Below are 16,624 nucleotides of genomic sequence, written 5' to 3'. Positions count from 1 at the left end.
GTATTGGAGGGACCCAGCATGGCACAGAAACCTACCGCAACCTCTGTAGTTTTGGAAGGGTTTCATCCTACCTCAATCTTAGATTCTTGTGTTCAGAGTAGAAAGAGGAGTGCCTGCAGCAAGCCATGGCCTGATCTGGAGTCCAGTTAGGTGATGAAAAGGCTACTGGTCTTGAGGTACATCAAACACAGTTCTTACAGGGAAATCTTAATTTTGTTTTATTGCCCCAAACCTGCTCCATGATCAGTTGCTGCTGTTGCACCTTGCACTGTGAGTTGTAGATAGCCTAGGGGAGACTTGAAAGGTTCAGCTCCATTACCCTGACGTCCCGACACAACTCTCTCCAGACTGCATTGAGTTGGCAGACCCATCCAGGCGAAAGAGACACCCCGCACAGTCTGATTAGTGTGAATGGAAAAAGCTTAGACACTGGGACACCTGAAATGTGCTTTGTGTCATTGTCCTGCACAGAGGGCTGGTTGTGCTTGAAGCTATACATCCTTTGTCCCTAATAGTCTCTAATATAATTTGAAATATACAAATAACAAAAGTCCTTGCTTTTTGCATTTGGCCCAGTACCCTAAACCACTGCTGTGTTCCAGACAGTGGTGTCTGGAGAAGCGCTGTCATTCATATAATTGCTGGTACAATGGTACACTCATCTGTAAACAAGGATCTCAGTCTGGCTTTGTTTCCCTTCTCCTCATTGCAGACTCTTCATCTTTCAGCCTTGCTCTGATATAAAACTGATTTATGGCACTTTCTATGATAATGGACTCATTATTGCTGAAGCTAAATAAGTTAAATAAGTTCCCTGTGCATAAGATACTTTACACAAACAATGAAGACAGGATAATTATCACAGTAAATCAAACCTCATGAATATGGACTGAGCTGTGATTTGTTATAAGCAGCAGTGCTCTGAAATCAGTGATGTTTTGCTATCAGATGAGGATTTTACATTATTTAGTGTGAAACAGAGACAGCTACTCACCTTCCTTTTGTAGCAGAAGTTTTTGTGCCATTTTTAAGCCTGTAGATTGACTTCCGTGAGGTTTTGGGCCACCAATAACAGGGATGTGTTTGACTTCATTGCACGCTGGCTGCACTCTGTTTTTCAAGGTTCACTGTGAACTAGTAACACTGACCAGATATCTCATTTCTGTGGAACAAATTTGAGAGGTCACAAATGTAAGACATGCAAGGTTGCACAGTTTACCTTCTTCTGTTTTGCTGGGCCGCTTTTCAGAGCAGATGCATGGTTTGCAAGATTCAATTTATAAAGAAATGGCTAAAGTCACTTTGGAAAGTAAGCAGGTCCTCAAAGTGAAAGGAAAAGCATCTGTTCAAAGGACATTCCTTACTCACTATAATAAAACCTGGTTTTTTGACCACAGAGGTTACTTAACGCTACGTGTCATGAGGAAATAATTAAAATTGGAAGTTGACTTTAAAAATAGTGATTTGATTAGCTGCCAAGCACTCTGTATATGGAAAAGGAATACTCCATTATTCACTGGTCAGTGCTTGCTAGCCAAATCAATATGCCCAGGAGGGCAGAATACATAGATAAGAGCAATGAATAGTGAAGGCCTTATAAAGCTTACTGAGACCATCATAGTAATTAATAGCTCTCAATTTATATCATTGGATCTTGTCTTGATAAGGTTTATAAAAAAAAAACAAACAAAAAACCAAAAAAAACCCCACCACACAACAAACTTGCAACAGGGCCAAGGAAATGATGAGATAAATAAATAAAACCAAATAATCGTGGCAGTCCTCAGAGCTGCTGTTTGGTTCACTATAACTGATTTTGATGCAGATAATGCCCCTCTTGTCCCCAAAGGACCCAGTTTAGGCCAAAGAAAAGGTGGCTGAGTGCAAGCTACAGATGTCAATTAAGATGAACACTTCAAATGATTTGGAAACACGGGTTTCTCTGTATCTCTGTGTGTCCTGCTTTGGCCAGGCGCTGAGCTGGACAAGCACCTGCAATTCTGAACTCAGCCACCAAGGAAATGTCTGTTTCTCAAAGCTATGCTTTATAGGGCTTTTGATCAAAGTGTGAGATTTTGGTTCTCATACTTAGGGAGACTGTCTCTACAAATGAAGTTTGTTGAAGTAATCACAGAAGTAAAATATTGCCATGAGAAAGATCAGGCTGCAAAGCAAGGCTGCGGTTTTGTATGCTGTGCGTTCTGTTCTTATAATCTTTCCAGCTTCACTTCACACAGTAATTTTCCAAACTTTCCTCGATTGATTAGAGGCACCTCAAGGTTGATTTCTATCTGCAACAGTCCATCTGGCACTAGCCATTAGTGCTTTCTAATACACAGAAAGTAATTCAATGTTTGACTTTGCTAATTAAAGTAGTTTGGGTTGCAGTTTGGGTGTTGGGTTTTTCCCCCCAGGTGATTCTTTTTTTTGTTTTCTTAACTGACACTAAAGCAAAAAATAACCTGCTCTTGAATGGATTATAGCCAAGAACTTGCAAAAATTTTGGCAGAGCTCAAAGACAAGAATTTTTATGATGAAAACTTCTTGACATAATAAAAGAAACTGTTCTGCAGAGACCTCTGAAGTGACCCCAGAAAAAATAATGTAAACCTCCTTTCTCCCTGGGAACAATGAGGAGGTCTGAGTTAATTTTAATCTACATCTCCCTTGTGACTTTCACTCTGGAGTTTTAGATTGACTAAAGACCTGATTCTGTCCCGATTATGCTACCATAAATCAGATGAGCATCTTTGTTACAACTGATGAAATTACTGTGGCGTGAAAAAAACAGGAGGATCAGAATCACAGGACAGAAGACATTAAAAAAAAATAAAAATCTGATTGTCCACTCTCATACCGCTCATATTAATATGGGGACCAGGGAGTGCCTAACTGGGGACTGCATGAATGGTGTCTAAGCCAAAGATCAATGAAATAAAAATCTGTCTTCATGTTCACCTCAGTGAGCTTTCTGTTAAATTCTTGTAGTGATGGGAGAGAAGATTAGGCAGAAGACTCAGGGCTTTAGTACGTGGCCTCATAGGTATTAAAGGGAGACAAATGATTTATCACACCCTTGCCTGTGCCATGTAAGAGGTAAAAAACTGAATGAGCAGGCAAGGAGAATCATACTGAGCATCATACAGGATCTTTGTTGGGCCGGAGGACAGCTTTGTCCTCTGCCCAGAGTCTCAGTCATTTGAAGACAAAATCATTTCCCCATGCAAAGGGGGCAGTCTCCTTTCCCGTTGGGTCTGCAGCATGTGATTACAGTTGGCAGCACCCTCCAGGACAACCCTGCCAATCATCTTAATTGAATCTTTCAGCTATTTCCCTGCAGCTGCCAATTTTAGTGTGCCACGTATCTTGCGCATCTTTTTCATCAGAGCAGAATTAGGAAACTTGTTTCTTGCGGTCTTATCTCTGTCGATAAATAATTGTATGTTGCATTTTTGGAAGCTTTGAACTGGTATGTTTGGAGAAACTGTTTAATATGTCTGTCTGTGAACAACCATGGCTTGAACAGAATTTAATTACTGAGACTGGATTGCTGAGATTGGAAAGCAGAAGAAAGGTGCTCCAGGTCCTTGGAAGACATCTATAAAGGGCTTGGAGGGCCAAATGTTGGAGCTGCAGTCAACTGTGTTAATCAGATTGGAAAGTGAAGAGAGGAGGAAGTCATTTCTGCTTAGCACAGTAGGTGATATTGCATTCAGGGTGCCCCAAGGGAGGAACAGCAGGCAAAGCAATGCTGAAAAAATATATCCGTGTTCTTGGGAGAATAGCGAGAATTGCTAGTTTTCCCTCTGAGCTCATCTGGTCTGAGCGTAAGTGTATAGGATCAAACCGTGCATTGCAGCAGTAAACCTTGCACCAGTGCAGATGCCTTTGACTTGGTTCCAAAAAGAGTAAAAGAGTTTAGTTTGTGCTGTGTAGACCAGATGTTGGCAAATTCAAATGGTCTGGTTCCCATTTACACCAAGGCATTGCTGGGGATATGCGGTGAGCTCTTGGAGTAGGTAAAAACGTACTCCTAAAGTCATTTGGAGCACTGTAAAGGACAGCAGGCAAGAAGTCCACAGCATGGCAAGAATCAGGCTGTAATGGTCACTGACACTGTTTCAGTCCAGACAGGTAGCTATGTATGTGTATCGTCCTGCATTTCTCTAGAGCTATTTGATTGAAAAAAGAAGACAGAGGCCTGTAAGCACACTCTCTTACAGGATTGCTAGCGCTGTCTAATCCTCGGCAGCTCAGGAACCCTTCCCCTAGGTACTGCTGCATTTATACTGGGTGAGGAGTCCAAGAATGAATCCATAAAACATCAAACAGGAGAACAAAAGCCCAGCAGTCTGTTTATCCCTCCTGTATCCCTTTGGTTTACAAGTGAGTAGTAAATAATGCAAATTCTAATTACATCTTAAATATTCTGAGAGACAGATGAGCATTTTCAGCCCTCCAGAGGAGAAATGTGGTGTGTTGATTGATTCTTGCTGAAAGTGCTGTCTAGCATGCAAGAAAAATACCTCTATAAATATTGGTTGGCCCTCATTCTTGTCTCAGCAGCTGTTTCCCAGGTGGGGAGCTGGCAGTGCCTGCCAGAAGCCCAACAGCAGCCCTCAGGTAACTCCTTCTGTAAAGAGGGCTATGTGTTCAATCGTTTTAATACCTTTGATTTGAGAATTGTCAGCCAAATGCAAATTTGATGAAGAGATGTATCCAATACATTTGGAGTCCCTGGGTTCATTTTTCAGACCCAAGTGTAAATGGATGGAGTACCTGCTGTGGCAGCCTGACTCTGAAGTGCCCATCCAAATAGAGGGTAAGGAAGGGAGGGAACCTGGAACAGCACAAAGGAGTCTATTTCTTGGGTAGTTGGCAGTGATGTGGTTTAGCCTTGTGTCACCTCCTAACTCGATCCCTCTACCTTCCCCATGAACCTACACAGGCATTGAGTGCAAGAGATGATCTGTTGCCGCAGTGCACAACCTACACAGGCAAGGGATGTGGCCGAAAAGAACTCTGTGCTCTATAAATGTTTCAACCGTGTTAAAGGAAAGGCAGAAAAGGGCAATTCCAGTTTGATTGCTTGTCCGTTTCACACTGCTGAACAGGCTGATTACTGCCTGGGTCTGCCCAGGCAGCTTAACCCCTTCTCAGACTCCAGGGTGAATGAGAGCACTTGCATCCACACCAAAAAAATGGGTCTCTTGCTGAAGACTTTCTACCACAGATTGATATCTGGGGTTCAGGCTGACCAAAAGGATTTTTTGGTTTTGTTAAACCCATGCCCCTGGAACCATAACGTTGCTGTCTGATACCTGTATGTTGCTAACCAGCGGTGAGTATGCGATATGAAAGAGTATCTAAGGCATGTGATGAGGAACAGGAGAGGTGGGTGCAGTTTGTGTGAATGCAGCCAGCATGTCATCAGACCTGATGGCTTAAAGTCTTTAGCGGTGCTGACAGAGTAGAACAGCTGCAGGGACAATTTCTACCTGCTCCTTGGCAGATCATGTTTATTGGTTTTAGTGTGGAGATGTATTTGCTGGCTGCTTCTCACTCAGCTGCGTGGTGGGTGTTAAGTTATGCGTGCTTCAACATGGGAGGTGGGTTTGAAAACTTGCTGGTAAGACGTCACCATGTTTGACTTAGGGTGAGAGGAATCAAGAGTAGGCAGTGTTCCTCTTCCAGCACCCCTAAGCTGATGCAAGGTGCTCTTGACAGTCTTGGGGAAACTGAGTACTGATGATTGCAAGTACAGCAATGCTTTTCCCCTTGCAGACGTGGTCATATACCAAAGATCCGTATCTAAGAGCTTTTTCCAGCTCCTTGAGTAAAAAAAACAGGAGAAAAGTGGCAAGGATTCATGCCTGACTTCCCTGCAAGTGTTTTGCCCTGATGCTCCAGCTATGCCAAGGACATTGTTTTATTCACTGTCTCAACAACAAGTGCTTTATGGATCGGCTTTTCTGTACACACCATACAGAAAGTCCTCTACACTGATAAGGGTTGATCCTTTTCTTGTTCACGACAAGCTGATTCACAGTTCCTTCACTGCAAAGATGGTTTAAATCAGGAATGATGCCACTGAAATTGGAGGCAGGCAGCAGTTCTGGGTTTATGCTAGGACCACCGAGGCTCACATTTGGCATATATAGAGTACGTCAGTGCAAGTAAATTCAGACTGGATCTTTGATTTTGATTGAAATTGTGCTGGAATTTCAGCTCTAGGACTAGTAGCAAGACAGCACTAGGAGTTTGGTATGTTTTATCTAAATAAAAAGTGTAAATTACATGGCAGAATCCGCTTTGCTCTGCACACAGCCTGTGTGGTGTTAATTAAATCCTCAGCTTCTTTTTTAGTGGAAGGAAGACTGAGAAAACGAGTATGAAATCAGTTCTACATTTAATTAAAGTAACTCTTCCATTCAGATGCTTTCCCACTGATACTGGTGATGCATTGTAGCAGTGAGCCAGTAGGAATCACAAAGAAATTGGTGTTACAGAAACGAAATGGACTTAAAAACTTAGGAATTTTATGGGTAGCGTTACAAAACCAGGAGCCTGAGGTAAAAGCCCAGATCTCTGCACAGAGCTTTTTTTTGTTTATAATCCCTCCTTGGAATTTCTTTGCACTGGCTCAGAACTAGTGTTTCAGATTTTTCTTGAAATATTTTATCATGTAATTGTACCAGATTCAGGCCAGTCCTTTGGTCACACACTGCTGCTATCCTAAGCCAACTGGGAAAAGAAGTGCAGCAGGTCTGGATGGATCCTGAGAGATTCTGTGGAGTGATGTGTACCAAGCACTATCAGATTGACGTTTACTAACTTTTTGGTTGACTTTCGTTCTTACGCTTTCTTTCTCTGTCTTCCTGTAGGTTATAACCCTGGAAGGATGGGTTGACATCATGTATTATGTGATGGATGCACATTCTTTTTACAATTTTATATATTTTATATTGCTTATAATAGTAAGTATGAACTGCAAGATGCTCTCGTTCTTTGTCCTTGTGGGGTAAAGTTGGTCCCTGAGCTTTTCACCGGGAAGAGCCAGCTAGGATTCGGAGCGGGAGACCTTCCTCCCACCGTAAAGCATAATCATGCAGGTTGTGGGGACAGATTATTGGCTACGACAGCCCTTTTTAGCGTCACATGTTATGCATAGTCACAGCTTGTCGAGCCATATGGTCTTCCCTCCCTCTTACTTTCCCAGTCTTGGTCTTGTCACCTTGATGTGTCCTGACTGTTGTGCCTTGGCCAAGCAACTGCTAATCAGATCAAAAAGTGGAGAGGCGGTAGCTTTCCTTCCTTTAGCCTCCTCAGTGTGCCAGAGGACACCTCACTTCAGTGAAGGGTCCTCAAGTTATTAAACTTCACCTGAGCCCTTTAAATAACAGTAATAACAGCAGTGCACCTTTCTGAGGTCTTACGGTGCTGCTGTACCTAAAAAACAAAGTATTACTCACTGGAGGTTCTGGAGGTTACCTTCAGAAGCTGCCATCCCATGGTAGCGAGGTTCTCCATTTTACAGTGGGCATGACCTTTTCCAGGGGTCTACATCTGTGGAAAAGTTAAGTATTTAACCCACGAGGAGACCAGAGGGAAAAGTACCATGTAGATGTCAGGCAGGACATGGGACGCAGGCGCTTCAAAGTGGTTTTGTGGCTGGATATTCTTTATATATAACTGTCCTCATCAGTGTGGTTTTAAAGGCCTTGGGAAGTCAAACCACCACAGCTCCCACCACCAGTGGGAAAGGCTTGGATCAGAGCAGTGTGAGAGTTTTCCGGTAATGGATAGCATTCTGAAGCCAGTGATTTTTGAGCCTTTAGCAATGGGCCATGCATAGTAGATCCAAACTCCACCGTTTTGGGCCCTTCTCTACGTATGGATCCTTGCAGAAAAGCCAGAAGGTGACTAATCTCCAAGTCACTTGGAGCTGGGAAAGGCACCTTTGCTGTTTCTCCAACAGTATCCAGGCTGATATTACAAGCTGGAGAATAGCACTGCAAACCATCTCCCAACAGCTTCCCCTGAGGATTCACCAGACAATGGTCCAGATTAAATCCATACGTTTCCTACTGAGCACAGCACAGTTTGGCCATGTTGACAGTGGCACTTTCTTGACGTCAGTCCTTTTCACGCCTAAGGGCACTGATTCTCTGATGGGAATAGCTGACATTTTCCTTTGGCTGATTTATAAGCCCAACTGGTAAAAAAACAGTTTGTGGACTCAACAGCTGAGGGAAGGATGTAGCCTTAGGTCACTTCACATTCTTGTCCTTGGGACTTTATTTTGAAAAGCTGGTATCACCCAAGAACACATCAACTCAACCAGACAATAAATCAAGCCTTTTTAGGAGCACTGAATCTCCTGGAGATGCATATCTCTGTGTCAGTGAAATAGAAGAGTACAAGGTCACAGGTGCATGGACCTTGACTGTCTTCCTCAAAATAAGGGTGTGCCAGGGTGTGCAGTGATAGAGAAAGAGAAGAGGCTGTTTCAGTACAGCACAAATGGAACTTCAGACCATCTTTCCTTGCAGACTGGCCAGGTCTTTCCTAGTGATCTGTTTTGTGGTGGTAACTGATTGCGTTGTGTTTCATACACCCTGTGTTAGTAGCAAATGTCATCGTTGTTGAGGGAAGGAAAGTGGTGAAGGCTGCTGTTAACAGCTTTCTGTGCCATTGCCAAGATAATTTAACAGGGCTTAGGAGCAAATTTAGCAGCTCAGGCACATGCTGACATAACATTTGGTGAGCAGACCCTGAGATTTGGCATGTTTGGAAATCTCGGGATTTCTAAGAACCATGCTTCAAGCCCAGACAGCATGTGGTGGTGAAGAGCATGCCTTGTTTTGTCAAGTCCCTGCTAATTCCTTTCCCTGTGTTTTCTCCAGGTTGGTTCCTTCTTCATGATTAACTTGTGCCTGGTTGTGATAGCAACACAGTTTTCTGAAACAAAGCAGCGGGAGAACCAGCTGATGCAGGAGCAGCGGGCCCGTTATCTCTCCAATGACAGCACAATTGCCAGCTTCTCAGAGCCAGGTAGCTGCTACGAGGAGCTGCTCAAGTACATCTGCCACATCTTCAGGAAGGTGAAACGGCGGACAATACGCCTGTATAATAACTGGCAGAGTAAGCGCCGGAAAAAAGTTAACCCAAACAGCACCACAAATGGGCAAAGCCACCGAGGCAAAAAGCGCATCACCTCCATACACCACCTCATCCACCATCACCACCACCACCACCATCATCACTATCACATCAGCAATGGGAGCCCTCGGGGGCCACGCTCCAACCCTGAGATTTGCGACCTGGAACTCAAGGTAATGAAACCTGGAGGCCAATTGATGCTTCCTTCTCCATCACCCAACTTGCAGAGCCCTGCTCCTCCAGATTCGGAGTCTGTGCACAGCATTTACCATGCAGACTGTCATGTTGAAGGACCACAAGTGAACTGTAAGTCTTCCAATGTCCCTGCAAGCATCAAACTGACTGCCGGACTCTCCAACCATGGCAGCATGAACTATCCTACCATCCTGCCTTCTCCAACTAGCAAAGCTAGTTCTGTTCCTGTTCCCAAAGGAAAGAAGAATGGTAATTCACCTGTGGCCATGGTTAATAGCCCTGTAAACTTGAGCACGGATTCTTATGGGAAGCTACAGCAACTGGTAGGAGAGCATGGTAAGGACAAACAAGCTGATTTTTGTTTTTTCTTAGAAAAACTGTGCAAAGGGCTGAAGAGTTAAGGTGTTAGTGATTGTAGCCGTGTAGGGTGCTGAATATGGAGACTATTTTGTGAATGCTATTTGAACTGAGCACTGAAGCCCAAAGTAGGACAGGTTGAGGGACTGAGACCTCTGGTCCTTCTACCCTTGTTAATGCAGTCATTGGGTAAAGCAGGAGACAGGATGGTCAGTGAGTTCAGGCCACTGCTGGAGGCCACTCTCCTGTGGTTACAAAGCATGTGTTTTTGAGCTGCTCTCATGTGCTTAGCAATGTCCTGGAGATTCTCCCGCTGTTCCCACCCAAAAACAGATCTATGCAGCCCCTGGAATTACATCTCTGGTGAATAACAGACCTGCCAGCAGAGAATCCCCACCTGCTTGTACATGGTACCTTGAAAGAGCAGGTGGAAGCTGGTGGAGAAGCATAAAGTATAGGAAACATAAGAAATCTAAAACAGGGAGGCACTGAATGAACTCAAACCAGACACTTCTAGCAACCCCTAGTTCTGCTCTGATGGGGCCCCTGAGCCTCTGATTTTTTTATTTTTTTTTTTTGGCAAGAGGAAGCAGGAGGTTTGGAGGAAAGCTCATGGCTGCTGCAGTGTCTTGCTCTGTGCTGGTCCTCAGAGGATGCGTGTGAAGGCAGCAGTGTAGCAGAGCTACAGCTCTCAGGCTTTTCCTTTCGTCTTTCCCCATTTGCAGAAGAAACATAGGACTGCAGATGTAGGGCTCCATTCAGTCTCAGTGAATGAGGAACGTCTTGGGGACTCTTCTGTACCTCTGTCCCATCCCTATCTGTACAGATTGCAGCCACACCAGCACTGCTAGTTAGTGTAGTTTTGTATCCCTTTGCATGTAAGTCAGCCACTGCTGGAATAGTGATTACATGCAACACATAGGTTTCTGTTTTGCAAAATACTGTTGGTCCTTATGGCTGGAGCTAAATAGGGTGAAAAATAGGGTCTTAAGCCCTCAAACAGTAAAAAGTCAAAAGCTGTAAGTTCTATTTTTTAATCTCTTCAAGCCAAACTCATCATCTGTGTTTTTTAAATCCCTGTGTTTTCCAAAACTGTTTATCTGTGTGTGCATGGACACAAATATTTATCCTAGTGATGTATGTGCTGAAAAAATACCAAGCCTAGCTGGGGGTTGGGGGTGTCACAGTAAAGGTTGCTTGCCAAATATGTTGGGTGGCTTGTCTTTGTTAATTTTTTTTTCAAGTGACCATACAAAAGGGTAAAGTGGATTGTTTATAGAACTTGCCTTCGGCAGACATTTCTGTATGCTTGGGAGCTTAGCAGGAGGGCAGAAGGGGGCAAGGTTAGTTGCAACGTTCTTCTGTTGTTAAGCAAGGGCTTTATATGAATCACTGGTTCGTTTTTAACTATGCAAGTTAATGAAAGTTATTACGAGAATGTGTATTTACCTTGCGATAAAAGCCCAGGCTCTGCAAAAATCTGGAACTGGGAAAGCAAGGATGAGCCGAAGAGCTGTTGCTTGGAAGGTAGTGCTTAAATCATAGGTTTGGTTCTTCATGCTTGCAAGGGGATCTGCTGTGGGGGTCCTCTTCAGGAGAAGAAAGCCCCAGTTGTGGATCTCAGTCCCAGCTGTGACATCCCAGGGCTGCTCTGATGACTTAGGAGATTTTCACATAGCCTGTGGTGGTTCTTTGAAAGGCAGAGGTTAGATGGAGTTGTTATTAATAATGCAGTTATAGTATCCTCTTTTTACAGAGGCATTTCAGCCCAGAGGATGCCAAAAATCTCCTGAAATTGTTTTGTCTCTTTCAGAAGCGTGGTCATATCTAGGGGAAGGGGTGGATGCCACAGCTTTTGGCTGGTGAGCAGCGGTTTATCTGGCACCCTGAGGAGCACAGGGTCTGGGAAGGGAAGCAAGTCAGCTGGGTCCATCTGGAGACCCTGTCACACAATGTGTCAGTCCCCAGCTCTTCCCCTCTGTGGCTCTGGCTCTTTCCACTTCCACTCCTCCTTCTCACTCCTGCCGCAGCCCCTCCTGCCACACCAACAGGGCCAAATTGGATTCACTTCTGCACTGCAACCACCTTCATACAGCAGGGATGATGGATGTGTCTTCCAGGCTTCAAGAGGCTCTTTAAGTGACAGTGTAGCTCTGCCAGGCACAGTTCCCATCTCATGTTTCTCCATCCCAGCCTAAACTTGGCAAAGGAGCCATGTTAAATCCCTACCCTGTGTTTGGTGGGGAAGGTGAGGTGGGCTCACAAGCTCTCCCAGCCCTCCTGGCCTCAGCCTCCTTGGGTAAAGAGCTGTTTCACTTAATTCTATCTCTACTCTTACAAGTCAACAAGCAGAGCCTGTTCACTGCAAGACTTGTGCAAGGAGAGTACACAAGTGATAATTGAGAGCATTAAGGAGGCATTAGCAGCCAGGGCACTCACAGTCCCAGCTGGAAACAAGGTTGGTGTCTGCTGGGAAAGATGCAATTGTGGGAGAGAGTATTCTCTTCCCTTCTTTTGTTGTGGAATTGAACAGCATAAAGTACAGCCTGTTCCTCCCTGTTCTCGTGCCCTGTAATGCTGTGAGGTTATTTTAGCAGGCAGCCAAGGAGACTCTGGTATTTTGAAGACATCTGTGGCGCCAGTGTTTTTCATATAATTTTTAACACTTTGATAGCATTAAAAGATGCCTGGCAAGCCCACTACCTCTGCTATCTGTGCTACCATGGCTGTGCTGTAGTCTTTCCTTGTTAGATGAGTCCTGATCGGAAAGGCTGTACTAATGTGCAGTGCTGCACTGGTGCTGCTTGCAGGTTCAGTAAAGGGGCAAATATATCTGATCCTCCTGATGTCTTTGACGTATTGATCGGGAGCAGGACAGTCCTCTCCTGCAAGGCTGTTTTGAAGGCCAGTGATATCTGAGTGACATTCAAACAAGGAAGAGGTATTTAGAGGTATTTTGACTCTTGTCACAACTCAGTTTTCAAGCTAACAGGGTGCTTTTATTTTGTTTGGTGCTGCCTTCTCTTTAAAGACATATTCAGCCAGGAGTGGCTGAAATCAGCAGCATTACTGCTGGGTGAGCTCCAAGCTCCTGGGCCCAGAGCCAGGAGCATCCACTGCCTTTTGCTTGGTCTCCCCAAACCTGATCCAAGTGTCCCCATCCAACCTCCAGACAGGGCCCATGTTGCAGGGGAGAACTGTCCCCTCACCTTACTTCCCTGAAGCTCAAGGAAAGCTTTTGCTGATGCTTGAATGGCATTTTGTAGGAAGGATTCCATGCTCGCGGTCTTGCATTCACGTTGGGGATTTTTTTTCTGCCATTGATATCCGGTCCCTAAATATGAAGAAACTATGGATTTGTTTCCTAAATATGAGGGAATAAAATTTGATTCCTGTTCCACTCGAATCATCCGTGATACACGTTGTCCGTACTCTTTTCTGTACCCTGCCTCTGCGAGGGCAGTCGGCATTTCTCCTCACACCACAAAACATGTGGCAATGTGTTTGATTTTAAAACACCCTGAACACTCAGTCCTGTGCCTCAAGCAAAGAATCCACCTGAGCTTTATTAAAGGCTGAAGGTGGGATGAAGGAGACTGAAGGGACTACGTGACTCTCCAAGCTGTGATCTGTGGTCTGTAGCCACCTTTGGTCCATTTCTTCCTCTCCTTCCTCATTATTAGCTAAATGGAAGCGCTATCTAAATTGGGTGTAACAGCTTGATAGCGCTCAGATTACCACTAATGATGTTAGCCTGGTCACATGTAATCAAAAATAATTGAAAGTGAGAGATGTGCTAGTCAGTCTTCCCCCAGCAGCAGTGCAGAAAATGGCTGCCATGCTGTATGGAGAGAGGCCCCTCTGCCATGCATCTGTGGAGGGGCTAGAGGGTGGGCATCAGGGCTTGGGGAGAAGGGAACAGAGGGGGAAATGATGCAAAGCAAGAGCTGCTTGGTAAGGCAGATGGCTAGAAAGCTTTTTAGGGTATTACATTTACTTGAGCATGCGGCAGAAGCTGCTCTGCCCCGGACAGGCCTAGGGCTGGCCGAGTGGGGGCACAGGGCCATCCGCCATGCTGAGGGTGTGAGGTGGCTCATGGTGTCTGTCTCCCCTTGCAGGTCTGCAGCGGACACCCAGCCGGCTGTCAGGGCTGAGCGCCGCCTGCCCGCTGCCCAGCCCACCAGGCGGCACGCTGACCTGCGAGCTGCAGGACTGTCCCTTCTGTGCCAGCCTCCTGGAGGACCCCGAGTTTGCCTTCAGCGAGTCTGACAGCTGTGACTCCGACAGCAATGGCGTCTACGAGTTCACCCAGGACCTGCGGCACGGTGACCACAGAGATCAGCTCCAGCAGCAGCGGGGCAGGAGGAGGAGGAAGAAGAAAAAACCCAAGGAGAGGAACAAGGTCACCCGCCTGTGGAAGGCTTTCGGCAGCAAGCTGAAGAGGATCGTGGAGAGCAAGTACTTCAACCGGGGGATTATGATAGCCATTCTCATCAACACACTGAGCATGGGCATCGAGTACCACGAGCAGGTGGGTGTGGGACTGGCCTGCAGAGCCCTGAGGCTCTGTGGGTTCAGGTGCTGCTGGCGTGGTGGCTTGGGGGTGACTCTGGTGAAGCCGTGCCAGAGGAGCAGCAAGCGGTTTTCATGTAGATTGGAAATACCAAATGGGGCTGAGGCCCCATAAACATGTAATCCTGTAGATGTGCGATGAGTGGGAGCATCTTTCTGTGCAAGAAAAGCCTGGAAGGTGGCTGGCAGCGCTGCTGAGGTGTGGAGAGTTTAAATGTGTTAGGACATGGCAGCTTAGAGCCTGACTGCTTGTTTGCTCTGAATTATTCATATATGCGTGAATTATTCTGGTGGAAATATCCCTTTGGTCGGATGGTGGTGGTGCATAGTGTACCTTGTAATGCAAATAACCCACGCAAAAGTTTATTCTTTGATCCTGGGCCTTTATTTAAAGACTTAAACTGTCAGACAATGCTAAAAGCAGCAAAGAAAAAAAAAGTTAAGTTTCTCCTTGAGGGCTCCAAAATCTTTAATTTGGTCTCATAGGGTCCAAGTAGGTCTTTCTTTTAAGTGTTTGGAGGGAGGAAATGGAAATTGTGCTGTTCCCAGTATTAGTCTGAACATGGTAATGGCAGAAAGCAGTGCTGGCAGCTGAGGACAGCTTGTCCTTGTTGTTGGCTGATGGGAGCTTGAGGGGCTGTGCAACAGGAGAAGGAGGTGAGTCATCTGAGTATCTCCAGTTGGTCACTGGGGAAAGTTAAGCCTTTCTGGGCTTTTCTTTCTCAGAAAAACTGCTTGCTTTCAACTGTTTTCTCAAGACTCTGGAATTTCTCATGACACCTCTGTATCAGATGTGGAAAATGCATCCCAGTGAGGCCAGGAGATCCTCATACTGATGATCTGTGAGATGGATAGTGAAAGGCTCATTCAGTGCTCTCCCAAAATCTCCCCTGCAGGATCAGGACCAGATCAAGGTTATTTATAAAGCTATTCCTCCTCTCTGCCTCAGTCTGTCCGCTCAGGAGTGAGCAGGAAAGGCAGACAGAGTAGCATAGTGTACCCAAAAGCAGGTCAAGAGGCTCTGCATTTTCTTCTCCACTATTTCCTAGGATTAAGTTCTGCTTGGAACCCCAGCAATAAATACTTTGGAGTGCTGCTACTTTATTTTCTCTCTACTTGTGTACTTTAAACCCCCATATTCTATCCTATCTAAAGCAAGTACTCAGCTAAAACACATGAACCTCAGCCATTCAACAATAAATTAGTTCACATTTACAGTAGAGAGTGTCCAAACCCAACAAAGAAATAGCTGTCGCTGTCAGCTTTCTGTCTGGTTAGTTGTTCCACAAGTTTTAGAATTAGGAAATACACCTTGTCAGTAGGCTTTGAATAGACCATTCATTCCTTGCGGCGGCTGCGTTTCTGCATGGATACCCTTTTGTCAGGCAGATACAGCTTTGTCAGTCCTTGGATATTGCCATTGATGGGTGCTGGGGGAAAACCTTAGGCACGCTGCAGTGAGAAAGCCCAGGGATCATATGGAGTCTGTCCACAATTGCTCATATAAAAGTAAATTGTGATAATTACATCCTTGCTACTAACAAAGGAGAACTGTAGCCATCAGGTTTATATTGGATTTTACCTTGTAAAAGATTTGCTTTAAACCATCTCAAAGCCAATGGCAATAAAGATTCCAAAGCTTTTGGCTACAGAGCATCAGATTCCCGCCAGCTTTGCTCACAGGCACTGCCCAGCATGGGCCCGTAAAAAGGGAGGAATTTTGAAGTGAGACCTGTAAAAGTTCCTCCACGTGCCTGACTGCAAAGTGTTTCTGGTATGCAGCGGGGATAATGAGCCATGGAGCTGTCAGAGCCCAGCTTCGAACAAGCCCTCTTCTATCAATGGAGTGACCTCCATGGCATTGCTAGAGGCTGAGGCACTCTCTGAAAGCGATAGAAAATGGCTCTAGGCTCCCAGACTGTTTGGCCTGAAAGTGTGGGTCTTCTGTGAGCAATGCGGGGTGATTTCAGATCTCAGAACCCTCCTTGTGTAAGAATTGGCTGCAAGACTCAGGGTGGGGGGCTGGCTTTGTGTGGAGATAAGGGGGAGATGCCTGAGCAAAGCTGTCATGAACCCACAGCGTGGTGTTGGGACAGAGGGGGAGGTGAGAATGGATCGTTTTGGATATGCTTGCCAGGAAAAACAGTTTAATCACAGCTTTCGGGTTACTGAGTGGTAGATGCTGCCCGGTCACTCCACACCTCTGCTCAGAGCAGGTATTACAAGGTGAGAAGGTGTGAGCCTTCCCCAGGCTGTTAAACAGGTGTGGGTGTTGCCATCATCTTCTCTTCCATCCTCCCAAGAGTAAACCTGGAGGCCATTCCCCAAGTCATAAGGA

At 45.4% G+C, this 16,624-nt stretch overlaps 1 protein-coding gene across 1 annotated transcript in view; it reads left to right on the top strand.

The window, feature by feature from the left end:
* CACNA1H (calcium voltage-gated channel subunit alpha1 H) overlaps positions 1-16,624 on the top strand; it is a 254,598-nt gene that overhangs the window by 156,217 nt on the left and 81,757 nt on the right. Inside the window, exons 8-10 of the mRNA XM_056337895.1 lie at positions 6,885-6,977; positions 8,907-9,693; positions 13,833-14,245. Of these exons, the coding sequence (XP_056193870.1) occupies positions 6,885-6,977; positions 8,907-9,693; positions 13,833-14,245 (1,293 nt within the window). The remainder of the gene's footprint in view (positions 1-6,884; positions 6,978-8,906; positions 9,694-13,832; positions 14,246-16,624) is intronic.

Source organism: Falco biarmicus, chromosome 4 (assembly GCF_023638135.1).
Source record: "Falco biarmicus isolate bFalBia1 chromosome 4, bFalBia1.pri, whole genome shotgun sequence".
Classification (NCBI taxonomy): Eukaryota; Metazoa; Chordata; class Aves; order Falconiformes; family Falconidae; genus Falco; species Falco biarmicus.
This window is presented reverse-complemented; position numbering and strand designations above follow the sequence as displayed.